This window comes from Ochotona curzoniae, unplaced genomic scaffold (assembly GCF_017591425.1).
Source record: "Ochotona curzoniae isolate NIBS_2020 unplaced genomic scaffold, NIBS_Ocur_1.0 contig_2318, whole genome shotgun sequence".
Classification (NCBI taxonomy): Eukaryota; Metazoa; Chordata; class Mammalia; order Lagomorpha; family Ochotonidae; genus Ochotona; species Ochotona curzoniae.
The window spans coordinates 16,121,730-16,149,004 of record NW_024465419.1 but is presented as its reverse complement, the minus strand read 5'-3'; the positions used below and the strand labels follow the sequence as shown (position 1 = coordinate 16,149,004).

At 34.4% G+C, this 27,275-nt stretch overlaps 1 protein-coding gene across 4 annotated transcripts in view; it reads right to left on the bottom strand.

The window, feature by feature from the left end:
• Positions 1-27,275, bottom strand: part of LOC121151335 (regulating synaptic membrane exocytosis protein 2-like) — a 351,958-nt gene that overhangs the window by 99,954 nt on the left and 224,729 nt on the right. For 3 of the 4 annotated variants that reach the window (XM_040972683.1, XM_040972681.1, XM_040972684.1), the window contains 6 exons: positions 14,806-14,873; positions 12,858-12,977; positions 10,826-10,925; positions 9,335-9,458; positions 7,421-7,467; positions 4,062-4,174 (listed from right to left, as the gene is read on the bottom strand). In XM_040972683.1, the coding sequence (XP_040828617.1) occupies positions 4,062-4,174; positions 7,421-7,467; positions 9,335-9,458; positions 10,826-10,925; positions 12,858-12,977; positions 14,806-14,873 (572 nt within the window). Of the gene's footprint in view, positions 1-4,061; positions 4,175-7,420; positions 7,468-9,334; positions 9,459-10,825; positions 10,926-12,857; positions 12,978-14,476; positions 14,686-14,805; positions 14,874-27,275 lie in introns of all 4 variants that reach the window. The other variant, XM_040972685.1, reaches the window with a different exon arrangement.

The window sequence follows — 27,275 nt, the reverse complement described above, 5'->3', positions numbered from 1 at the left end:
ATAGGATTATCAGTAAATACACACGCAAGCAAATAATTGTGCTAAATCTACAGAGTGTGTCTAAGCAAAACCTAAAAAGCATTAGCAAATTGGCTTTGAAATTTAACACACACGCACGTGCACACACACACACACACACACACACACACACACACACCTTGAGAAATGAAAGTGTACTGGAATGAGCTGAATTAATAAATCACTTAAGACTTTAAGAATCTACAGCAGATATAAAGATTAAATGCCATCTAATATGTAACACTTAAGACTACTTACTAACCCCGCTTATCACCAATAATATATTTCCTTGTATACATACAGTTTTTAAGAGTATTTTTCCAAGCTTTTGACAGTTTATTTCAAGTTTATTAACTCACAATTAAATAAACAATGCTAGGATAGAGTTGCTATTGTAGGTAGCTTATGCATGAAGAAACAAGACTCAAAAAAGAGATAAACTCCTGCATACATTTTTATATCTAGAGAAAATAGCTGGAAAACAGAGAAACACCTAGTTTCAATTAAATCAGTGTTTTTTTTAAGTAAAAAATTAAACAGTTTATTTTCTTTAATAACGTTTTGTCTTGATTTTTAAACCGTTTTCAAAATATACCATGACAAAAATGTTGGGCTTTCAGCAGGGTATGGCGAAGTTAAATAAAACAATAAAACGAGACATTATCTCTGAGGTTCCTCAGCATTTAATTCTGCTGTTCTCCTCAGACTTCCACTCCACGCTTCACATTTCTTAAGGATGTCCCTCTCCAATCTGCCAAATCACAAATCACTGAAGGCTTCTTTCTGCCGTAGGACTTGATCAAAATGACACAGGAGTTGTCTGAAGATAGGCACTAACAATCCAAAGGAAACCGGATGTGTAGCATGGACTATCATTCAAATATAGTTCATTTTTTTCCTTTTCCTATGAAATCCAAACCAATCTATAATCAAGTCATCTAGATTTTTGTATGGAGATATGAATGTCCTTCAAAAGGAAGTGAAAGAAAATGTTTATTTTGGTGCAAAAAATTGATAGCCTTGCATAGTTTATCGCATGATTTACATTTTCCATGAACATTTTCAGGATTCCTCTTTTTTCCAAAAGAAGAAACCAAACAGTAGAGGATGGCCCAAAGCCTTGGGACCCTGCACCTGCACGGGAGACCCAGAAGAAGCTCCTGGTTCCTAGCTTCAGATTGGCTCAGCTTTAACCATTACAGCCACTTGAAGGGTCAGTCAGTGGACAGAAGGTCTTCCTCTCTGTCTCTCCTCCTCTCTATATATATATCTGACTTTCCAATAAAAACAAATAAATCTTTTTTTAAAAAAAAAAGACTACAAAGTAATTTTTGAATATTCAAAATTGAAAAGTAATCCTCTGAAGAAAAAGCTGCACATTTCTAGGATAATACAAAAACAGAAAAAGAAATCAAACAGTGGAACTCTGCAAAGAACAAACTGAAAAGGTGAACATACAGTCCAGGAGGCATAAAACACACCTCTTGCAGATTTCCCGCCACATGCAACAATGTCACTTCTCATAGTTCTGTGTTAGAATAATGAGCTGCCACACAACCAAGTATGGGGGTGAAAAAAATTGAATATTTTTAAAAATTCATTATGAAATGTAAATGCATACAAATTTGCATTATATGTCTAATTTTATACAAATTTATGAAATTGTACATAAATTTGTAATATATGTCTAATTTTCTACTTGCAAAATATCAGTGATTGAACTAGCATAATCCATTAGGAAAATAAAATCATATCGTATGAAAATTATCTTCGCCCTCTGGTATTGGTGATTTGTGATTATGTAAATGTGATATCAGCCTCACTAACATTTCAGCAAAAGCAAACTTACTCAAACATAAGATTTAAAAGGAAATATGAACTATAATCTCATCTTGTGATTTCCTAAGAATTTTCCCAGAGGGTGATACAGTTTTCTAACACATATAGTTTTTCTAAATTCTGTATCATTAAGACAAGTCAAACTGCCTACAGGCTGTACAGAAACACTTGAACATAAAAGGAAATAATCCCAGGATGGCATACTATTTAGATTTTCCTAGATTAAATAGAATGAGGACAAACTGAACAGATTACAAGAGAGTGCAATCCATTGTTATCTTGCTCGCTTGTATTTTAAGAAATTAACACTAAGGCAGACCTGGGGTCAGAATTTAACATATATTTTTTAAACTTGGTAAGTGTAATTTGGCTAAAACATTTTTAACTTCCTACAGTAGACACAATAAATACGAATTACAGCCATCAGCATTCATATTTGTGAGTAAGTGTAGGGCTGTGTGTGTTTAAATTACAATCATATGTTGGCAAAAATTTTGCTGTCAGTTTCATAGTATACAATAACCTTTTCAAGTCATAAGAAAATGAGAAAATAGCATATGTTTTAAATCGTAATTACATGGAAATTAAGCCAATATCACAAATCAAAAGGGTTTAGCTATACACTATCACACTTACCTTTAGAAATGAAACCTCAATTTTGTATCTCCCCAAAATATTTGACAGCCTCATCTTTTTAAAACATTCATTTTAAACAGTAAGTCATTAAATCCAAAGTTTAACTAAATCCCTATGCTATGATCTCAACTCTCTCTCCTTGCCCAAACCATAATGAAACCTTGAGACTATGAACAAGACAGGAAGTATTAACCCTTCTTAAGGGAAATTCAACTTCTACTATCTCCTCCACAAACTCAAGCCATCTACACACACACACACACACAAACACACAAATTCATAGTATATATATATATATATGGAAAAATGCTATTTATTATAGAGATTGAAAATGCACCATTATTTTCAAAATAAAATATTCACTCTGTGAAACAGAAAGGAAAAGAAAATCACAAAGAGAAAAAAAATCATTTTAGTGAGATATGTACAGCACCCTAGCTCATCACGTATGCATCGTATTTCTGTTATTGTCACCTTTGTGGTTCAAAACAGTAACAGCTAAGACACGTTCAGGGAATTTCTGAGTCATTTTTCATAGCTTAATTTTGCTTATACTCGAAGAATTCACTTTTAAATATGAAAAAACTTCAGAAGACATTTAAATAACACATTGCCCTTCCCTCCCCCCCCCAAAAAACAGGGGAAATTTTGCAGTTGATTTAATCCCCCCCCCAAGAAATCTATTTCTATTTCTCTTCAAATATCAATCTGATACATGGACTTTTTTTTAACTCCAATATGTTTTATCCAAAATTCAACATCTGTATTTAAGAACATAAATAGTTCCCAAACACTCATGAAATTTCAAGTTCAGTAATTGCCAACATTACTCACCATATTAACCTGAACCTTTCTGATGTATAAATGAATAATTTTAAATATCTTGATATTTTCAATGGCTTATAAGTAAATGACAACTGAACAAATGAATAAAACAAATTTGCAAAGCTCTGCAAATGAACATGATATAAAATGCATAACTGATTTTTAACTTTCTATTAGGAAACGATGAATTGAAGGATCACTTAATGTGAAATCACCTAGCACATAATCAGGAATTGATTACATATGACCTCTTTAATTTGGTTTTATCTATTGACAAGGATATCCAAAGGATCACATTATTTTAGAGCAATTTCCGTACTCCAATAATTACCATTAAATACATAATAAATTTTTCAAAGACTGGAAAGTTATAAAAACGACATATTTAGTTTTAAATATTAGCTTTGTATGTATTTTATTTCTCTTAAAATCATTGGTAAATTAGTCATTTTATAATACAAAGCAAGATCATGACCTTGAATTTTGAAATAATACTTGACTTAAAAATTACCTTGTCTTAACAAAATCTAGTTTAATAAAATCCAGAAAATCTAGATCTAATAAAAAGCACTACAATAAATAATCAAAATTGAATTTTAATTTCTTAAAAAGTGTAAGAATTAAAAGTTCATGGTTAAAAATACAATAATGTCCTAGGAAGAACTCAGTTTATGAAAGTCAACATATTTTAAAAAATACTATTTGATATTCTGAAACAATAAATTAAGTTAGAGATTACATACTGAAAGTTGTCCAGATAAGAACTGTGGGACATCCCTTAGCATGCCAGGACTCATAGGAGAGGTAACAGAGATTGAAGGACGATCCATTTTTTGAGATTCAAAGGAGCTAGAACCTGAAAAGATAACTATACATGAGAAAACAGTAAAATGGTACTTGACTACTATTTAATAAACTTACCTGATTACATTTTAAAATATTTTTAAGATGCATGTAAAAGATCATTTTAAAAAAAACGATTTTCTTATCCAGAATGGTTCCAATATGTATGTTCTTAAGAGGTTTTTGGTGGGTTTAGTTTTGTGTTTTGTTTTGGAAGCATCACTACAGTTTAAGGTTTCTTTTAAGGCCAGTTTGAATTGTTTTCTGTGCCAATTTTAGTAGAAACAGTCTCCTGTCGCAGCACTTCATTTGTCTGTTATGTATATTATGCTGACATCTTATAATATTTAATTTTTAAATAGAACAAACATATGAATCAATAAAGCAACTTGTGAAGGCAATCTAAATTCACAATACTCAGAACTTATGTATTTGAATGTCCCCAAACTCTAAAGGTTGTCAAGCAGTGAGTTTTAAAAATCATTTCTGGAAAAATAGACTAAAACTAAAATGGCAGAAAAGAGAGAGCTATGAACAAAACACAAAAGAAAAACCAAAATTGCAATACCCATAATTTATTCAAGCATGGACAAATTTATTTCTGTGATGGTGAAGGAACAAGTTGAAAAATACATAGAAATGAAATTGGTAAGATACCGCGGAAATTACATTTAATAATTATAGAATAATCACTTTAGTACTAATAAAATATTCACACTAAGTCTAAAGGAATGGTATCATAAAGATTACACTTGAGAAGGATGAGTTTACTACTTATGTGGAGTGTGGGTTGCAATGAAGAGTTAGCAAACAGTTTGAGGTAGGATGAATGCTGTAAGACTACAGCAGTAAATGTGGTCAAAAGGAATAGAAAGAGGGACTTCAGCAGAGAGCATGACAAAAGAAAGTAAAGACTCAGAAAAGAAAGTAAAGATAATAGCGCATGAGAAAGCAGGGGAAACACTAAAATTTGAGGCGCTAGTCACTGGGACAGGGTCCATAACGTCCCCAACACCTATGGCATGAATGCAGAAGGGCGGTGCTGACATTCACAAGGAGGGAGGACACTAAAAGAGACACTTTAAGGCCTGAGTGAGGAGCTCACTCTGGAACACAGCCAACTCTGAAATACCTAAGAGACATTTCAAGGAAGATGAAAAGCAGTTAACTGGAAAAACAGAATCAGATGTTTGAGTAAAAACTGTCCAAAATGAGCCTGTGCAATGTATGCCAGCTGGAGACGGAGGTGGGTCAATTCCTTCAACAGGGCGTATTGAAGCAAAACGGAACCAAAACCTCAGGCGTTAAGAGCAGAGGGAAGAGCAATGGTTGTTCGCTTGCTCATTTGTTTTTTATGTTTCTTAGAAAGTAGGAAGAATAGTATCTTTATGATAAGAAGTAATCTGTTCTCTTACTCCAAATCTTATAACATTTCAGATAGCAGAAACACACTAACCATTAGAAATTATTTGAACAGTTAGGGAAAAAGGGACCATGATAGATGCTTTTCATGATAGAAACTTAGGAGTCATGTATCTTAAAAATCAAAACCACAAAAAGAGATGATTGAGGAGTCAGAAACAGAATTCTAGATCGACTAGTTCTAGAACCTTCTTCATCTTCAACGTTTAAAGAATAAGATCAGATGCTATTTGAGAAAGGATTCCTGTCTCCGTAGAAACAATCCTCTTAACAGCCATAAGAAGATAGCTAACACACGGCACATATAATCTCTGAGTAATCTGAGTGAATAAAAATTTCACCTATCCCAGGGTTGCTGCCCAAGTGTTATACAAGCATAACATTAAGTACAAATTACGTATTAGGCAAAATGAGAGCAACAACGATAATGATAATACCATCACATCATCATGATAATAATAATATTGATTGTTTCTCATGGTTGAGATATTATTTTTGATTAAATGACTTTGCATCTAGCCATAGGTGCTATTTCAAACAACTCATGTAACCATATTTCAAATTGGACAGCTTTGGAATGCCAAAAGAACTGCACTGACTCTATTGAAGAATTGTAAAGATTTATATTTATATATATAAAAGTAAAAAAAAAATTATTTCTCAGCGGTAGGGGAAGGGGGAATGAAAAGGGTAGCAAGGGAAATCCCTGAGCGTATGGAAATGTAGCATAAAAAATGAAAAAATTAGGAATCTTTAAATATATCTATTCTTACAGTATAGTCACAGTTTTGAGATATTTGGCAAATGTGAGCGTGTCTCACCACCTTCACTGCTGTCACTACAGTCTAGGTCAACATCATCGTATCCCCAGTTTATTAGATAAGTCTTCTCACTGCTTTTATCCTTGGCCAGTTTCTAAAACACACACCGCACCTCATTATCATCTTTCTAGTTCTAAGTTTCCTTCAGAGAAAAGCCAAAGTCCCAAAAGTGAGGCACAGAGCCTATGCCATTTGGTAATCACGACTTCCCTCCTTTGCACCATTGTCCTCTTGTTTTCCATTCAGCCTCTCTGCCTACTTTCATCTCCTCAAATCTGCCTTGGGCTTTCCTGCCTTGGTGTCATTCACCAGCTGGACCTGGAAGGCTCTCCTTTCAAGTTCTTGCTTTAGTCCTTGATTCTAAATGTGGCATATCCTCAAAACATATTTCAATGCAAGATCCATTCTGTTCTCTTGTCTCTCAATAGTCATTGTCTGACTGTCACGGGTTAAATACCTTAGTATGAAAAGTTCATTCTGAAGAAGCCTTCATGTGTTAACATCAGTTAAACACCTATATTCACTACCACACATACCTTTGAAGTTAAATCAGGACTAATATTCCATATTTAAAAATGTAAATGAGAATAAACACAGTTTTTCTTTTTTTGTTTCATGTAATATGCTCACTCTGAGGTTACGAAGTAAATATTAAAGTTGTGCTAAGTTTGAGGGTGAAACTCTTGGGAATGATGAAAATATGTTCTTGATTATTTTATTCTCATCATGATTTCATGGGTATGCAAGCATGTCAGAACTTACCTAATTTGCACTTCATTTAAATTCAGTTACTTATAGCATGCCACAGAAAAACTGTCTAAAAATCTACAATGAAGACAATGTGGCTTCAAAAATCTTAAAATACTATGGAATGCTATATTTTGCCATCATCATAGGACTGTACTTGATAGGAAGGCTTTAACATCCCTTAATTTATACAAATAGTTAAATATGTCATTTGGCTCCTCATGAAAAATATTATGAGTAACATTTCCTTCAAGAGAAATGACACTTACTGGATTCCAGCTGGGCATGCGTGCTCTCCGGGATTCTAGGTATATCTCTGAAATGACAGCAAAACAACACATGAAACTCAACACTGAACACAACATTACTTTGATAATTATCATCTGTCTTACAAGAGGACCATATGCACTAAGGATAACTTTTTGATAAGAGTATTATTATTATATATAAGAAATAAGTACCCCATGCTAATTAAAGGTATTTTTTGATTAAAATAAGTCACCAACCTAAATCATTTTCTATAGTACTAAAGAGATATAAATACCACATCTAAATTCCTGAATTACCATAAATTAAGCATTACTCTTCTTCAACAAATAATAGTTCATGTGGTCTCCTGCTTCAATGCCTTATGTTGAAAATGTATTTAATATTTCACTATAGGTTTAAATATCATGCTAACACTTTTTATTTAGACATTTCTTTGACATTGGTATAGATTCTGAAAATGGATCTACCATATGACCCAATTATCCTACTCCTGGGAATATATACAAAAAAGTAAATCTGTATATGAGAAAATGATCTGTGCCCTATATAAGAATACAATCTTCTACAAAATAAAAACTTTGTAATAGTGAACAATATTAATGTTTTTAAAAAAATATTTTATTTATTTTTGTTGGAAAGGCAGATATACAGAGAGGAGGAGAGACAGAGAGGAAGATCTTCCGTCCGATGATTCACGCCCCAAGCAACTGCAACAGCTGGAGCTGAGCCAATCCGAAGCCAGGAGCCAGGAGCTTCTTCCAGGTCTCCCACACAGCTACAGGCTCCCACTGCTTTTGGCCATCCTCTACTGCTTTCCCAGGCCAAAAGCAGGAAACTGGATGGAAGCAGGGCCACTGGGGTTAGAACTGGTGCCCACATGGGATCCCAATGTGTGCAAGGCAAGGACTTTAGCTGTTACGCTACCACACTGAGCCCAATGAAAAATTATTATAATGTAGGTGATAAGTTCAGATTTATGGTCAACTTCTTATAATTGCCAAATTAATGCTAATGATTGTTATACTTATATTAATATATAAAATATAGTATGCTAATATAATTGATATTTTTTGGAGATTGTCAAATTAATATAGACGACAAGTTACAAACACATAAAGTAGTTTGGTATTTTTGATAATCTAATCAGCATTAAAAACACACTTCATTGTTTCTTAAACTATTCTGTCTGGTAGTTAAGCATATTTTTAAAAATGTGTAATTTATAAACTATGTGATCATCATCATTTTTACAATATAGAGGACCACAGGTAATGAAACATAAGTAACTGCTAGTATGGTATTCCCCTATTAACAACAGTAGCCATCTATAAGGCTACTAGAATAATAAAAAAACTAGACATCTGGAGGACACCTCGGTGCCAAGTCAATAATTCTCCCTCTGCCAGAAACAACAATCTAAATGAGCGCTTTTCACGACACAGCTGCTCTGCTTCCCTTTCAGCTCCCTGCTTATGTCTGGAAAAGCAGTGAATGATGGCCCAAAGCCTTGGGGCATTGCACTCATGAAGCAGTCCCAAAAGAAACTCCTCGCTCCTGCCTCCTGGCTTCAGGTCAGCTCAGCTCTGTCATTTGGGGAGTGAACCAGGGAGTAGGATACTTTTCCCTCGGTCTTTCCCTCTCTCTGTAAATCTTTCTTTCCAGTAAAAACAAATAAATCTTTAAAGAATAATAAACATCTAAATATGTATTCCTCTCCTGCAATAAGCCACATATTAACCACACATTTTTATCAAATCAAGTAAAGGGCAGGATACTTTTGCTAAGCAGGAAGAAAAGAACTTGTCTATAAAATAAATTATTTTCATAAGGCATTCACATATTTTTAGACTGCACATTACAAACGTTTTGGTTGTGCTAAACTCTACACATATGAAGTATTAAAATCAACTTACCCAATAGGCCTTGAAACAACAAGTTCCACTTGTGGTTCAGGTTTGGAGTCCAGAATGATATTGTACACTTCCTCAAACGTGGCTCCTTGCAACAGCCTTCCATTCCATTCTAAAACTTCATCACCTGTAGTGTATGTGAGCAAGAATCTTAGAAAAACTAATGCCATAAAATATATTTGAAATAAAAGCAATCTAAGCATCAATGAACTCCACAGAATAAGATCACCACTACTGAATTAAAAAAATACACTGTGAACAGATTCAGTGGCACAAAATTTAATAGCAAATAGCGCATGTCACCCAGAATAATGATCATAAGGAAAAAGATTACCTAAACATTATCTCTATGTGATTTCTAATTCTGGACAATTCTCAAGACCTGTTGTATCTTTCGAAAGTTTTAAAATTATGCCCCAGGTTTCTCAATATCCACGCAACTAAGCATCTTATTTCCTTTGGGGGTTTCTGTTAACTGAAGTCTCTTGTAAAATGCTTAATGATTAGTTCGTTTTCTAAACGATTTTGGCATTATTTTTCAAAAGAAAAAGAAGGTCTTTGAGAAGCAAGATAAATATTAGGTGGATTTTAGAATATACTACAATAAAGGCTGCTGCCATGGCTTACCAGGCTAATCCTTGGTCTATACTGCTGTCATCGAATATGGGGACAGCTTCAAGTTCCAGTGCAGCATCCTGACGTTGTGCCTCAGAAAGCAGTGCACTACAGTCTATGTGCTTGGGGCCCTACACCCACATAGGAGACTTGGAAGAAACTCCTGGCTCCTGCTTCAGACCAGCCCAGCTCTAGCCATGGCAGCCATTTGGGAAATGAACCGAGGATGGAGATCTTTCTTACTCTCTCCTCTCTCTGTAATTCTGCCTTTCAAATATGAAAAAAACTAAATCTTTACAAAAAAAAATTGTGAAAATCCATCAATAAAAAGTGCAATCAGTAAATGAAAAATTATTTTAGCTACTAAGACTCAAGAATATGGTACATTTTCCAATGACTGAATGAATATTTCCATCTCAGGGACATGAATTCTTCACAGCTGGCTAGTTACACTTATAAAAAAAGGGTAACTTTTTCATAATTTATTTTATTTTTCTTTAATGTTTATTTGGTTTTATTGGGAAGTCAGAATTACAAAGAGAAGGAGAGACAGAGAGATAGAACTTTCATCCACTGGTTCACTCCCCAAGTGAACACAACACCCAGAGCTGATCTGATCTGAAGCCAGGAGCCAGGTGCATCCTTGGATCTCCCACATGAATGCAGGATCCCAAGGATTTGGACCATCCTCTACTACCTTCCCAGGCTACAAGCAGGAAGCTGGATGGAAGTAGAGCAGTTGGGACATGAATGAGTGCCTATATGGAACCCGGGTGCTTACAAGGTGAGTATTCAGTCACTAGGCTATCCCGCCGGGCCCTTTACATAGTTTCTTAAGCCTAGTATCTTAAACAGAAATATTCAAAGATGAAAACTTACCTGGTCTAAGATGTCCTACAGTATCAGCTAAGCTTCCTTTTTTAACTTTGGTAATGAATGCACAAAGGCGACCTGATTCAGTCATCTTCCCTCCTACTACCTGTTTAAAAGAGGAAAGTATTAAACCAGGCATTTTGTTAAAATGAACACTGTTGAAGACTCTTGCAAAACTATCTAGAACAATTTGTAACTTCTAAAATTACAACTTAATGTGCTGGAGCTAATTTGGGAGGGGGTATCCTAAGAACTAATTTGTAAAACCTTGCCTTGGAAAACACTGTATATTAGAAACAACCACAATTGGTCATTTGAATTCCTTTTACAAAATACTTGGGTCTATTATAAAATATGCTATTATAGTAGTATATAATTAAATAAAATGTCTAGTTATAAAATTAAGTGTTATAATACAAAATATTTGGTGCTTTGATTATGGTATGCTATTAATTTTCAGTAGTAATACTTGGGCATCTTGATAATGTTTTTAATGACCTAGCATTTCTTGAGAATAATATTAAATATGCTTGTTGCCTGAGAAGTAATGTAAATCTTAAACATTTACATTCCAGTTTTTCTATTTTTACATTTATATTCAGATATATCTTCTTTAAAAATAAGAATAATTTGGTGGAGTCATCTGTGTTCTTCAAAGACTCGATCCTGAAGATTAATGCTTTGGTTCTGATCAACTGCCATTTAATCAATAGATCAAATTTATGGCAAATGAGGCAAATAATAGTAAATAACTTCATTGACTGAAGTAATTTCTCTTCTAAATTGAGTAAACGACAAATTAACTCAAAAATCCTTGATTTATCTTACTCCATACAATTATTCTGTTTCAGTAAATTAGGCTCAATGAAATTTAGTTTATCTAAGCTAATGAGTTTCATATGTAATTCTGAAAATTAAATGTGTAGATCTTAAAGAATTGGAGCTCTATGTAAACTTTATAATGTTTTGGCTTATAACTTTAATAATAATTGATAATTATACCAATTATTGTCATTATTGTTAACATATTATTTAAGTATTTACATGTTTGTTATTTTATCTCATAACAGTATTATCCACATTGGATAGATGTGAGTCTATCTCAGATATGAGTCTAAGAGAAGCTTCACAGCCCAATGTTAGGTAGCTGGTAACTACAACAACTGGAATTCAGTTAAAAATTTCTGTTTTCTCCACCACCATTGTTGAAATGTTATAGTAGTACGATATAATTTAAATCCCACAGTTGACACCACCTTTAAATCATGAAAAAATTACAATGCACTGAACCCATCTATGGTGAATGTTAAATAAGATGTAAAAAATTCTTAGATGAATGCCTTCCACATAGTAATCACCAGAAGAAATGTTAGCTGCCCAATTCCACCTCTATCCAAAGTTTCCTGTTATCTTTTACCTGCCTTATTCTATACCACAACTTCTGCAAAATGGTTTGACTCTAAAACATTTACTCTACTGAATCATAAAAAAGCAAAACAGCTCTAATTATTGTAATTACCAAATATTTATCTGAGATGTCATAGTTACAATATAAATCAATATTTATTTTATCCCCTACTTATTTTTTAGTTTTCAAATTACAAACAATATTTTCTCTCCCTTACACAAACACTCACATTTTACTGCATTAATGCAATTATATGCATGGGTAATACACGTAACGAATAACTTAAACTTGCATAAATTAACTAATACCATCACACTAAAGATTATCCTATCACATAAAATCATAGATAAAGACTTAAAGGGCAAATTATATAGGTAAAATAAGACTGAACATCATACTTAGGATTTTAATGTGTACTAATCAGGTCACTTTCAATGCCTTCTCATATTATATTTGTGACTTTTATAATACTTGGAAATAAAAATGCATATTGAATGTAAAGATTTATGAATTCTTGGAAAAAAAACAATCTCCTACATTCATATGGGTAAACACATTAAATAGATCTTTTGTTTTTCTGATAAACCTAAAGTGATGCAGAGCCAGCATCTCTTGCACATTATTACTTACCTTCAGGCCAAGCATTGCTCCTGAATCTCTAGGTACACTTCCATCTTTCAGACGTTTGTGTAATAAAATACGGCCAATCAAGCGATCTCCATCTTTAGATGGCTGCCAGGTCACAGGGTGCTGACATGTTACAATTAACAAACAATAAAAATGCATGTTATTTCATGGAAAACAGTATCTGGTTGCACAGTTTTTCTAAACGTCAGAATTTCAAAGTGTTATGATTACACAAACCAGTTTCTATTACAGAATACTGATCACAAGGGCTTTCCATACTTTGCTTATAACCTAGACTTTATGATCTCAACTATTTTTCATTAAATAATTATTTTAGATTCAGTTTTCTGATCCAATACTAGAGCTCTGTGTCTATGCCAAATTCAAAATATCCTTAAAATTCTAAAGAAATTCAAATTCTAATTATTTACATACCCAAGATTAATAAAAAAATTCACAAATTGAAAAGGTACTTTTCAACTATGCAGTAAAATTCCTTAAAAATGACAATTTACTATTGAAACAATTTTGAAAGCTAGGAAAGCTATATTATATAAACTTTCAAAAGTCAAATAAGAATAACCCATGGAATCTGGACATTTGTGATGCGGGTTTTCTTCAGGAAAGTTTCTAGATTCAAATAAAAAAAAAACTTCCAATAATTTACAACTGATTCTGTGCAGGAGGAACAGGCTTCATTCAAAAGTGGAAATTTTAGATTCAATTTTCCACTTTCCGTAGGTTCACTGACTTTCAGATCTTTAATCTGTTTTCAAAAATATTATATAATTTAATGGTGCGTGATGTTGAATAACTTTGAAAACACTAGTAGTTTATTTCTTTTCAGAGCAGAACCAAAGCCTTATAAATAATGACACACCATTCCTAATGAATGATATGCTACATATAAAATAAATAATTTGTGTAATCATAGTAGTTTCACAGTTTTCTAAAGGCAACATGCATATCTTCATGCAAAATTTAGCAGGCAAAAATTAAGTACAAGTCAGTCACATCTATATGATAAAAAAATTTCAGAAGTCTTACTATACTAAAAGCAAAAATAACAAATATCAAAGCAGATGACAATGGCTCTAATACTAATGAATACTCTATGAAAATACTAGGACAATAAAACAAAAGAGCCAAATGACAGCGAAAGGGAAAAAAGAAAAACAACTTTTTTTTTTTTTCTGTGCAAACAGACCCAATTATCTCCCTTTTGCCTGGGATTCAAACTATTAATTGATGTTTCATCCCAAGGAAAATATATGCAAGCAATCAAATAAGCCAATCCAAGAAAAATTGCTTGTTATTTGTGGTTTAGCATAATATTACGAAATTATCTCATGCAACCACTGATAAAACATTCCTTTGTTCCTAAGTTTTATTTTCATTTACTTAATTTTTGGTATGCTGTCAACAATAGAAACAGCAGAGCAAGCAAAGAGTTTTTGGATTGTTTGATTCGGTTTTGTTTTTCTTTTCTGCACCTTAAGAAATGCTACATTGATCCTTGAAATGTCCTGTCCTCTTCTCATGTTCTGATTTTTCAATGAGTGACAGAGAGCAAACGAAGACCAAATGAGCAGGGTAAAAGGCAGGCTCCACAGTCTCAGTACCTTATCACTACGGCTATGCTCCTCGTTAAGGGTTGTGCTACTACAGGTATCTACCCCAGAATCCTTAATCTGAGGCTCAGACCATTCCAAATCCTCTTCCAAAGAGTGGCCACCAAAGCACATCATTTTCTTTTGTCTCTCAGACCTGGTGTTAGAGTCCGACAAAACTGCCTGCTCACTAGTTTTTCTTTTTCCCTTTTGACTGTCCCCTACAGGTGTGGGATAAAGAAAAAAAAAAGATACAAAAAAGAAAACATGCAAAGGTGTAAATAAAAAAGGAAAAGTGAAATGATAACGAAAAGTATATAGTAAGGCTCCACATGTCTCACCAAAGACATTGGGGATGCCTCACTGCTATGCCAAGACGTATGGTCCAACCAGTGGTAATCCATGTCTCCTGTGAGTCAGACAGACAGAAAGTGCAGTAAAGGAGACAGCGGGGGGGAAAAAGGACAGACAGACATTATCAACATTTTAAGCTGTGGGATCCTGTCTGCTTTTAAGAACCTTGTCTATAGTACCCATGACTTACATCAAGAGAAAACCTAGATTCCAACAGGATAAAATGTAGAATGCTAAATATAAGGGTTATGTGTTCTAGACAGAATCTACACAACAAAATTCCTACAAGAAGAAAGAAGGCTAATAATAAATAAAAAGAAAGAAAAATTATACATACTAAAAAAGAAAGATTATCAACTCCATCTGTTACTATTTTTTTTCATGCTGACGAAAGGTAGGAATTTTTCTCCAATGATTAATTGATTATCCACATTTAAAAATTCAACAGTTATTTGCCAATACCTCTATTCCAAATGTCAAATAAATAAATGTTCTTTCTGGGATGCAGTATATTATCATTTGAAATATTAAATCTCCACTAAAATTTGGGTGGTTAAAAAATACTGATTACATAAAATATCAACTTTGAAACCATCAAGATATTCATTCATTTTATAGTCATAAAAATGTCATTAATTATTCAGTATTATTTTGAAAATATTTCAACTTTTTAAAGAAACTATCCATATCAAAGGGAAATATAAAATAATTGTTAGTTTAAATAATATATGTCTATGATAAGTGAGAATGGATATATATTTTAAATTTACATATTTTTACATTAAAATAATTTAGTTTATATGTTCATATAAATTTTTAAAAATTCATTGATATATTTTAAAATATGTACTGAATACTCCCCGTGTATTAAGCTAAGTCCTGGTATAAAGGATAAAACACTGAAAAAGGATGACAACAGAGTGAAGTTAAATACAACAAATCCACAGAGTTATATAGGAAAGGACAAAGCACTATTAAGAAAGTAATGATTTAGACTACAATAAGACCTTATTTAGATTTTGGAGTCAAGAAAATGCCTATAAAGATGATATTTAAAATGAGACTAGATCTAAGTGATGTGACCCAACAGACAAATTGGTTAGCAGAGTTAAAAAAAAAAAAAGTGGAGCAAAGAACATTCTAAGAAGCATCAATACATTACTGTAAAAGAACTGTACACATCATTGTGCCACAGACAGGAAATATGAGGAATATAATGCTAAATGGAAGTGGTAAGGCAGCACAGGCAAGCTCTTTTGATGTCATATTAAAGTTATAAATTTCACCACTGAAGAATTTTAAGTAAAATGGTGATACAGTCAGATTTATATTTTTGAAAGATCAGTGTAAGTACATACTTGGTTGGAAAAAACAACTTATGAGAAAGGTGATGATTACTTGAACAAAAGTTATAACAATACACATGGAAAAAAAAGAGAATTGAGAAATATTTTGGAGATAGCAACATCAGCATTGAGGACTGAAGTATCAAATTAACACCAGGTGTCCAGCTTTAACAACTCAACAAAAGGAAAGACTCATGGCATAGAGAATACTGGAAGAACACATTTTCTCAATGAAGCGGTAGGTCAAAAAGACTCTAGCTCACAGAAGATACATACATTCCTGGATATGTAAATTATTTTACAAGGGCATCATGTAATTTGTGAAATATGGTGATTTATTTGATACGTTATTTGAAAATGTACAAGGTATTCAAGTGAGCAGCTAAGAAATAAATCACTGTGGATGTACTCAAGTTTAGAAAAAGCTTTAATGTAGAAGATAAATTGGAAATTATTAGCATTCAGACAGGGAAAACAAGATCCTTTAGAAACAGAGGACAAAATAAGATATGAAAAAGACATAGATCCAATTCCTAGATCTAAGTCTGATATGAAGACTTTTATTTGAGAGTAACAGAGAGAGAAGGTTATTGAGTAAGCAAGTGCAAGCAAGAATAAGAAAGTGTGGAAAAGCAAAGTCTCTAAACTAAACAGGACAGTTTTGTAAAAAGAAGGAACAATCAAGTACATTCAGCCACATTAAATGACTTCTAAAATGAGAATGTGAAATGTGTTCATTTGATTTGTCAACATAAAGATCAGAAATGCTAGCAACAGCCATTTAGATTCCAAATGAAAAATTCAGATCAAAGGAACAACAACAACAAAAAGACAGGTGAAGATGTTGAAAAAGGGATATAGATTAATTAAATGGAGTTTCAACGTGAGGTCCACAAAACAGTATCATCAGCATCAACTGGACACTTTAGAAATAAGACACAGGGGCCCTGCTCAGTATTTAGGGGCTAAAATCCTTGCTTTCCATGAGCTGGGATCCCACATGAGCACTGGTTCAAATCCTGTCATCTCCGCTTCTCATCCAGCTCCCTACTTGTGGCCTGGGAAGGCAGTTGGGGTCGGTCCAAGGTCTTGGGACCCTGCACCCATGTGGGAGAGCTGGATCACATATAGATGCCAGTTCTAACCCTGGCAGCCTGGTTTCCCATCCACCTCCTTGCTCGTGGCATGGGAAGGAGTTAAGGACAACCCAAAGCCTTGGAACCCTGCACCAACTTGGGAGACCTGTAAGAGATTCCTGGCTCCTGACTTCGGGTCGGCCAGCTTTGGCCATTGCAGTCACTTGGGGAGTAAATCAGTGGAGGGCAGATCTTCCTCTCTGTCTCTCTTCCTCTGTGTATCTCTGATTTTCCAATAAAAACAAATAAATCTTTAAATATATATATAAAATTGAAAATAAAAAAGTCTCTCTTAGGGGGGGTACTCCACCTTGGGAAAAAACACCTTGGGAAGTGTTTGCTTAAGCTCTAAAAAGAAAAAAATAGCTATTTATTTGTTCGTTTATTTATTCATTTATTCATAAAACATGAAGAAAAATTCTATTCTTCAGTCTGTGAACTATCGAATTTCTTAACAAACTGTCTGATAACATAAAATAATTGTACTAGTACACCTCATTGAAACAAATAAAAATGAATAGGCTAGTGAATTTTTGTGCCCATGCCTGGATGCTTAGCCAAAAAAATAAAGATTTTTATTTCTGAAAACCTGCAGTCCTTGCCAAATGTATTAGTGTTTCATAGCAAAGCATTAATAATCTTGTGTATTAGGTAATAAAAAGGAATAGAGCCTAAAAATCAGAATTCTTGACTGCTTTACATAAAATAAAATTCAGTTCGCGTACCTTCTTCTTCTAATATGCTTTCATTGTATCAAGAGCGGATAAATAAAGGGAAGTCAAAGCAAAAATATCTGATTGGCTCCCTAACCCCCAGAATGCCATGATAGGCAGGCAGTAAATATTTGTTGAATTAATGAGAATTAACATCACCGTAGTAATTTAATAACAAAAGAATATAAACCATGTAGAAAATAGTCCCTAAAGCAGGAGTACCAGTATGTAGATCATAGACTTATCACTTATCTTTATATTGTATGTTTTCAAAAGGCAAAAGTAATATAATAAATATTATCTTTAGTAGAACTACACAAACATGCTGGTGGAGTTTCTTGTTCTACAGTAAAAACTAGAAGACACAAGAGCAACCAAAGAAAAATTTTGCAACTGAAAAAATTGAAGCAAATGGATAAGCGCAGCCTGCAGAGGAAAGAGGAAAAATTCAGTGATTTGGAAGACAGCAGAAACTACTCAATCTAACAGACACTAAACATATCTTTTAAATAAACAGAGCCTAAGTACTAAAAGAAAAAACTTAATATCCCTTTCACTGTATTTCAAAAGGAGTGGGGTGGAGCATGGGGAGGGAGTGAATCAAACTACAGAACTATTCATAGACATAATCACTAAAAACGTTCCAAATCTGGCAAAAGATTCTAGAGATGGAAAAAACTATGTAAACCTCTAAACAAGAGGTGCCCAAAGAATCTGAGCCAGGACATATCACAGCCAAACTTAGAACTAAAAACCAAACATCTGGAAAGCAGCAAGAAAAAACACACATTATCTAAAGGGGGAAAACAATTCAAGAGACAACACATTTCTCAACAGAAACCTTGGAAGCCAGACGGACGTGGCAGAGTATTTTGCAATTGCTGAAATAAGAGAAATGCCAACCTGAATTCTAAATATCCGGAAACTAGCTTTTGAAATGAATGACAGATTTTTTAAAAATTCTCAGACCAAAAAAAAATTAAGAGAATTTGTCATCAAAATATCCTGACAGAATTGTCAAATGAAGTTCTGGAAACAAGAGGAAACAAAACAAAAAAAAGACAGACAATAACAAGAGTAGTAAAGAATATGCTAAGAAAAAACATCAGCAATGATTATACTCTTAGCTCAATTTCAACATAAGTGTAATGTATTGAACTGTGCACCTGACATTGTGTAATGTATTATTTAGGACAGCCAATAATAAAGAAGACTAGGAGGAGAAATACACTTTAAAAATACTGTTGAGACATAAAAGTACAATTCATAAATATGCTCAAATAATCACATAAAGGTAAGAGAAAGAAAATTGAAATGAAAAACAAACAAAAAGGACAGAGATCTTCTATAAAATATGAGCCCATTGGAATTCAAAATTGTAACAGTAAGTGTATGCGACAGCTAAGTGGAACTTCTTCCGAGAACTCACTGCCAGTTGAATATTTGAAAATCAATGCATTCTACCACAAGTTTTAAAGCATAAAAATCACAAAATCCTCTCTATTGATCATGTTTGCTGAAAAGCTTTTATGAGCTTTGAAAAAAATCCCTTGGAAAGTAAGGGATTGAGGGTAATTTGATAAAATTAATAAGGAACAAAAACAAAGGACCTATAACTAAGAACATACTTACTGAAGAAAGGCTTAACGTTTCAAATAAAGGGAAACTTTTATTTATTTGTAAAAAGAAAATGGAACCAAAGTGTCCTTCATTATCTGCATCTGTACCACTGAAAGCTATGCATGACAGAAAAACACAGCTGATATATACAACATGGAAAGACCTCAAGGGCTTGACAGTATTAAGAGAAAAAATCTCCAATTATTACATACATGTAATTCATTCACCAAACATTCTTGAAATACACCATAGGGTTAGAGAGAAAAAAAAGTGATAGGCACAAGTTAGGGGAGGAAGTGCGAGAAGGACATCATTATGAAAACAAGATCTTTGTAGGGAAGTGGCACCATGAGTACATACATAGAAAAGATGTCCTCGAACTATCCTATGCACACACGTTTCCAATGTCAGCTTCCTAATCTTGATACTGTACTATAACTGCGCAAGGAAGAACCATCAGGGAAAACTGGGTTTGAAAGGCATAAGGGATCTTACTGCTGCTTCCTATAAATCTATATTTACTCTATAGTTACTCTTAAGAAAAAATTAGAATTGATGTGCTGCTGCTTAAGAAAATCCTGAGTACCAGCTGTCAATATGATGTAGAAAAGATTAAGTCTTCAATCAGGCCATTTCAGTGAGAACACATGAAATCCTAGTTAACAGATATTTAATGATTCTTATTAGTATTAAAATTATACAAGAATAAGCAATACAAGTATAATACAAAAAATAACAAAAACATAAAATCTTATAAGTTTTCTCCTTCACTTGATTTGATAATAAAATAAAAACTAATTTAAACTGCGTGCATAGTTTGTCTATTGAGAGATATGGCAGTCGTCTGTGGATCTGGGCCTTCCTGGACTATGCCACAGGGCATGAAGGCGCAGCATACTGTGCCCTGGGGAAATCGGCAGGGGGCTTGGCAAACGAAGACCCCGTTTTGACCTGATGGCTGACAGGAAGTCCAGGACTGGAAATACATATCCTGTTTTCCTCTGCTTGGAATGTCCTCACCTTGCAGCGGGAAAATGAGGGAACCAATCAGGGGCCGCTGCGGTCAGGTCAGGCTCATTGTTGTTCTCATCAGGAAAGACTGCACCTTTAAGTTGATGGTGGATGTGGGCGGGGGAGAGACAAACTAGGTTGTTGTTACTGGTGCTCTGAGCTTTTTATAAGTTTCACTGTTACAGGCAATAAACAATCTAGTCATCTCTTTTTTCTGGTGGTTTCTGCCAGGCCTCCATTGCCTCACCTTGGGATATTCCAACAGGACTGCGAAAAACAGTCTCAGAGAAATACCTACAGTCATTCATTAAGGTAACAGTCTAATAACCACCTAATATAATTGCTTTTCCTGCATCTCTAGGGTCAGTAGACCACCGGCCCTAGGCCTGCACCTACAGCACGCATCATGCTGGGAGTGTGCTTGGGGCCTACAGCCAGAAGGCCAGGACCCCAGCACTGCACAACGGACAAGCTCTACTAGTGGCTTTTGGAATTAGCAAGCAGTTTATGCTATCACACCCAGTTGGCCTCCAATGTGTCAACCCGTGGGTATGTGGCCTGGCCACAGTGTATATGTCTCATGTTAGGATACTTTCATGGCTGACACCTGCGCAAAGCAGAACAGCAAACCTAGGACCCAAGTTGACATGGAAGGTAAGTTGGCCTACTCTTGTGAATCAACTTAAAACCTAAATAACATTTTCATAAGAAAAAAAGTACGTAAAGCCTTTATCCTTGTGATATCAAGGCTACTGCAGGTTAAGGTAGATGTGATTTTTTTTTTCCTAAACTGTTCTCATGATTCTCTCTGGAAGCTGCTGTTGATAAGAGAATTCCTTAGTGAATTCTTCTAATATCAGCCTGTCATTAGGAACTAACCTTAAAAACTTGATTAATTATTTTAGGCATCTGGCTTACTCTTAAAGTCAACTTCTACAGCAGGTACCTAAGTCTGTGCACACTGTCGTCTAAGACAACATGTCTTAGAAGATAAAGAACAAGGAGAGACTTGTGCAATAATTAATGGAATCTGCCCCCATACTCTAAAGGTAGTCTGTTCCCTCAAAGAGATAATAAAAATCTTTGTGTTCAGGTTAGATTGGCAATCCATCATCACTCAGTATTTGGGAAATAAAGTATAATCTTCCTTTCTAAAAGAGCACTTCCCCAGCAATTTGCTGCTTTCCAACTTTGCTCATGTTGATTGATTAATTTGTCTATTTCAGAAACCAACAACTTCTCAGAATTGTGATGACAATGTGGGGGACACAGCCACAAACAAGGATGGAAATTCTCTGGCTCATGAGACAGACTCATTAGATGAGCTATGAAAAGGCTTCCAAACCTAGGACAGGCAAGTCCTATACCGCCAACCTCAGGAAGCAACTACAGAAGATGTGATGAATTCGCATCCTTAAGATTAAAAGTTGACAATTCTCTGAGGGAAAATGAAATGGGGCAGTTAGGTACTGAACTTAGGGTCAGAGGTTGGAAGTCATGCCTCCTCCATCCTGTTAAAAAACAGTAGAAAAATCTTTTTGGTGGTAATCCGATCTGCCTACCTGTCAACCAGATGACCCTTCCACCAGGATGTACTTCCCCTCACTGGGGCCGTGGGGGTGGTATCATGTAACCATGCCCATTTCCGGGCCCACCAGAAGCCTGGAAGTACTCCCTGGAAGTAAGCCTGGAAGGGGAGTACTCTGTCTTCTCACTGACACAGAACGGATGATAGAAACATCTCTCTCCTGCGTTTCTCCTCCCATCTCACTTTAGCCCTGAACATAGTCCAAGTGCATCTGGGACTCGTTTACTTTTAAATAAACTTTATATATATAAAATTACTTTTCATTGCTTTGGGTCAATAATGTTTTAAAAATTATATCCTGTGCTATACAAAGGCATTATCCAACAACTGTATTTTAACCTAATCATATTTAGAAAGTCACGATGTGTTGTGACAAAAGGAGTTTTATACATGGATCTAGAAAATATGCTTTTAACTATTAACTCCAGCCTTATTGATCTTACCAAAAAAAGTATCCATTTCCTCTGACGCTATCATGTTACAGAGATAAATGGCAAATCAAGTGAGGAAAAGATAGAAAGCAGAAGGAGGTCACAGAAACAGGGTGGATATCTACGCCATGGACAATAAGAGATATTAAAAGTTTTAATAAATAAGCAAAGCAAATTCAAAAATTTATTAGACATGACATGTTGTTTTATATAGTAACCTATTTAGCCCTCATGACAACCATTAATTGGATAATTATCTGTTTCAGGCAAAGGTATGAGAGGTTGAAATAAATTATCAAAGATCATATAAATATAATAAAGTCATAATTAAAAACCTATGTAGTCTGTCCCACCCCCCAAAAAAATAAATGTTTAAAATCAATGGGAAAATTAAGTTCTGCACAGTGATAATGAGTAGGTCAGGTTGGGAAAAGCAGAGAGATGTTGACATGGTTAGATGGAAGAATGAGCTCCAGCATCCTATAGCATGGCGGGGAGACTGATTCACCATAATATATAAATTATTTCATGAACAAATAGAACAGAGGAGCTGAAAGATTAAAACATGAGGTAAAGAAACAAAGGAAAACATTAATTACACTGGCTTGATTTAGTATTGCACACATTCACTGAAATATCAAACAATACCCCACACTCAAGATGGGAATGCTATATCATCTGCTTTGAACCTCACACACTGAGTACATATATTGAATTGTCACAAATTTCCCCATTTACATGTACAATTAAACTAATTTTAAAAAACAAAGTCTATGGCATTATTATCCTACGAACAATCTTATTCAGTACCTTAAGGGTCAGACAATCCACCAACCTTTAATTTATGACATTAAAGTAATCTTAATTAGGTAAATGCTTTGAAAAGTATTTTGAATAATTTTAAGAAGCCAACCAAAAAATTATTTTAAATGAAATTAACCTAACACCAAAGAGGTAAGGATAAATTTAGCAAATTCATCATTAAAATTTTCAAAAATATCTATCTATCCAATCAGAACACATTAATTTAATGTGAATTGAGGTAATCCAAAGCAAATCCATGATAATGGCTTTCACCAATTCCTATGAAGTCTACTTGTTATTATAATCTAATTGTGTTCACACAGTTTTAATTTTCTTTCATTTCTTTAATAACTTGTTTTCTCTAGTACTATTTAGTACACTCAGAGCTTTAAAGTCAAAGTAAAATAATTACTCTCAGTTCAGATGTGATTGACATAGCCCATACAATATAAAGTAAAATGAAATTATAAAATAATTCTTTCATTCATTATTACAGACAGTCACTCATTAATTCTAAAAATATTTGTTGAAAAGCCATATTTCAGGATAATTGTCAAGGTAAAAAAAAGGGGGGACAAGCTCGTTATTGTCCAAGAGACTATATTTTAATAGAAAATGATGAAGCTCACTCCTATGATATTCTAATTTAAATAATTATTCTAATGCAGCTGCAATCCATAGAACTTATCAGGTAGTTTTTTTTTTTTTCTTTTCATCATCTCTCAAGTCATCTTCACTTCCTTATACACAGAGTTCAAATTTTCTTGGTTTATTATTAAAAATCATAGAAACCCTTCTAGATTCTGTCTTCCTTTACTATTCCTTTGGCAAACTCAAAATACTGGTAAAATTTGTCACCCCCTTTATGTTTTGACCCTGGTAACTGGATATGTTTAGAAAAAAAAAACTAAAGATAGATTACCAAAATTATGAGTTTTTGACCAAGTTTGCTATATTTTCCCTATTATTTATATCCATCATCAGCCACAGAATTCTAACCTTCTTTCAAATCCTGATTCTCAGATAACAGATGTTTACCTTTTCCAGTTCTAGAAAACAGAAATAATAAGGTGAGACAAACCACAGTCTAATCATGCTTATCAGTCTACATGCTCTACATTCTTGAAATTCTTTCTTCAACTGAATTCTGGAACATCAGCCTTTTCCTGCCTATTTCTAATTGATTAGAAGTTATTCTCAATGTGCTTTGTTCATTTTTCCTTATTTGCCTCTATCTGTCAGAATATTCCAGAAATTAATCTTTAGATAACATCTTTTTCCCTTTAACACAGACCCTCATCACTCCCTTCTAGGTTTATAGCTTATTAATAATAATAATAATATTTTATGATACAGTTCCATAACCTCTGGGATTTCCCGTCACCCACTCCCCATACCTCCTATACCTACTGATTTCCCCTATATTATTATAATAGATTAGTCCTTCAAAAACAATCATATACGCAAACTGAATTACACAAGTTTCATACCAGAATATCAACTCATCATCTCTACTTGGAAATATAAGAGGAAAATCAAACTTATGCTGAAATTAAAAATTCTTCCCACCTCCCAAGGGGGGAAAAAATCTTTATTTACCACAAGTTCCATTTGTTAATTAATGGCATCAAAAATGGCATAAAAAAATCCTTGCTGTCATTCTTCACTCCTCTCAAACTCTCACACCATACCTTTAAGACTTAAGGAAATTCTGTTGGTGTACTTCCAAAATACATCCAAAATCTGAATGATAATGAAATAAGGCAGGTAGCAGGATTTCGGCCATGAGTTGCAAGCCACACCTTCCATACCCTGTATCATCCTGCCCACCTATCTGTCAGTCATATAACTCCCCTCCAGAAAATATCCCTCTTCTCATTGAATTCAGGGGAGGTGTTAGGGTATCACTCCTCTTCCAACACCATCACAAAGGCATTCAAACTGGCTGGTTGGCTTGCTAGCTTTCTCTCTCCATACCCCAGGCCCCACAGACTAGGAAAAAATATGATGCTGGGTCACTGTCTCTAGCTCCCCCCATTCCCACCTTTTTCCCTTCCTGTCCCAACTCCACTCTTCCGCTATACCCATATGTGTTTTCTCACTTTGTAAATAAATGTGCTCTCTCTGTGCACTGTGAGTGTGTCTGAACTTAGAACACTTCTCTCGGTAGAATGCAAGGACCTGAAACAGGAATTTGGATCTCACCTCCCCCAAAATACGATCACTACCAAAAATTGTCTTGTGGACCAAAACTTACTCAAGCTCCTGAACCTTCTCCTACACTCAGATTTATACTTCCTTATAAAATCTAGTTTTAGGAGCTGGTACATAGCATACTAGGTTACCCTTCTGCCTGCCGTGCTGGAATCCCACATAGGTATCAGTTAGAATCCCAAAGGCATGCACGGAATATATCTGGACTGGGGATGAAGTCTAGAGCCAAGAATTAATCTCCCCCATCAGAGGACAGGACCCAACCACTTGAGTCATCACCTGTTACCTCCTAAAGTGTACACTAACTAGAAGCTAAAATCAGGAATGGAATTAGGACTGCAACCCAGCTAACTCCATCAGATAGGGGTTGTAGGGTTGGAATCTTAACAGCCAAGCTAAATGCCCCACACTCAAGCACCTCATTTTTTAGAGGAAATTGAAATCCATAAAATTAAATAACATCCCTAACATTGTATTGAGAACTCATAAGCAGAGCATAGAGTAGAACCCAATATGTGTATTTTAAATCCATTGCTCTTTCTTATATACCGTACTGTCTCTCTACAATTAATAAGAAATCATACTAATTCTTAAATGGTTTACAAATTTCTTAAGGAGAGGAAATACATGTTTTTGATCTTTGTATATGCTCTTCTCTCCTCAAAGTCAGAGTCTAGCAAGCAGTATCTATTTCTGAGGCTGACTTTTGCTGTAGCAGATTAGGCTGCCTCTTAGGATCCCTGCACCCCATATTAGAGTGTTAGTTCTAGCTCAGCAAATGGCTATCCCATTTTCATTTCCTGCTATCCAGAAGGGATACCTGAATGAAGTTCTGGGCTGCTGTTGTGAAATTTGGGGAGTAAAACAACAGATGGGAAATCTCTCCCTCTTCCAGTCACTGTGCCTTTCAAACAAGTAAATAAATAAGCCTTTAAAAAAAAAAGAGGAAAAAGGTTGTTTCAATTGACATACTGCTAGTCCACTGTGTAGAATGACTGCTTATTTTCATTCCAAATTTGGTTTGTACTTTTAGGAAATTCTATTCAAATTTCAACGCACTGCACATAACACCTTCTTCTGTAATGTCCTCCCCAGGTATTCAGGAATTGTCTATGTTCTGTGAAATACATATATCTCCTTAGCAACAATTTCCACATGTATCCTGTGGTATTGCTTTTGTTTGCAGTTATCTGATGAACAATCATCATGCTGTATCCATCTTGTACCTGGCAAGCTTTTGCTTTACACCACTGGATTAAATTTGTAACAAGAATGTTAAAGCATGGCTCCACAGAAAGCACTGGCATAATAATACCGCGTTTAAGTAAGGATTAAGCAAACTCTGCTATAAACCATCTCTATGTTTTATCGTTAAATTAGATTCTTGTAGAAATCTTGTTATATCTAACATACTTAACAGTTATTCCTATTTAATTACTTCTTACATTAAGGGTTACATCCAAACTCCTTTCTCTCCATCTAACTAATGTTTCCCAGGTATTTCTTGGGTATCACTCATTTGATATTTTCAAAATCATATTTTTACATCTTTTAATTATTGGAAATTATAAGTAGAGTTAAGATCAATAATCTT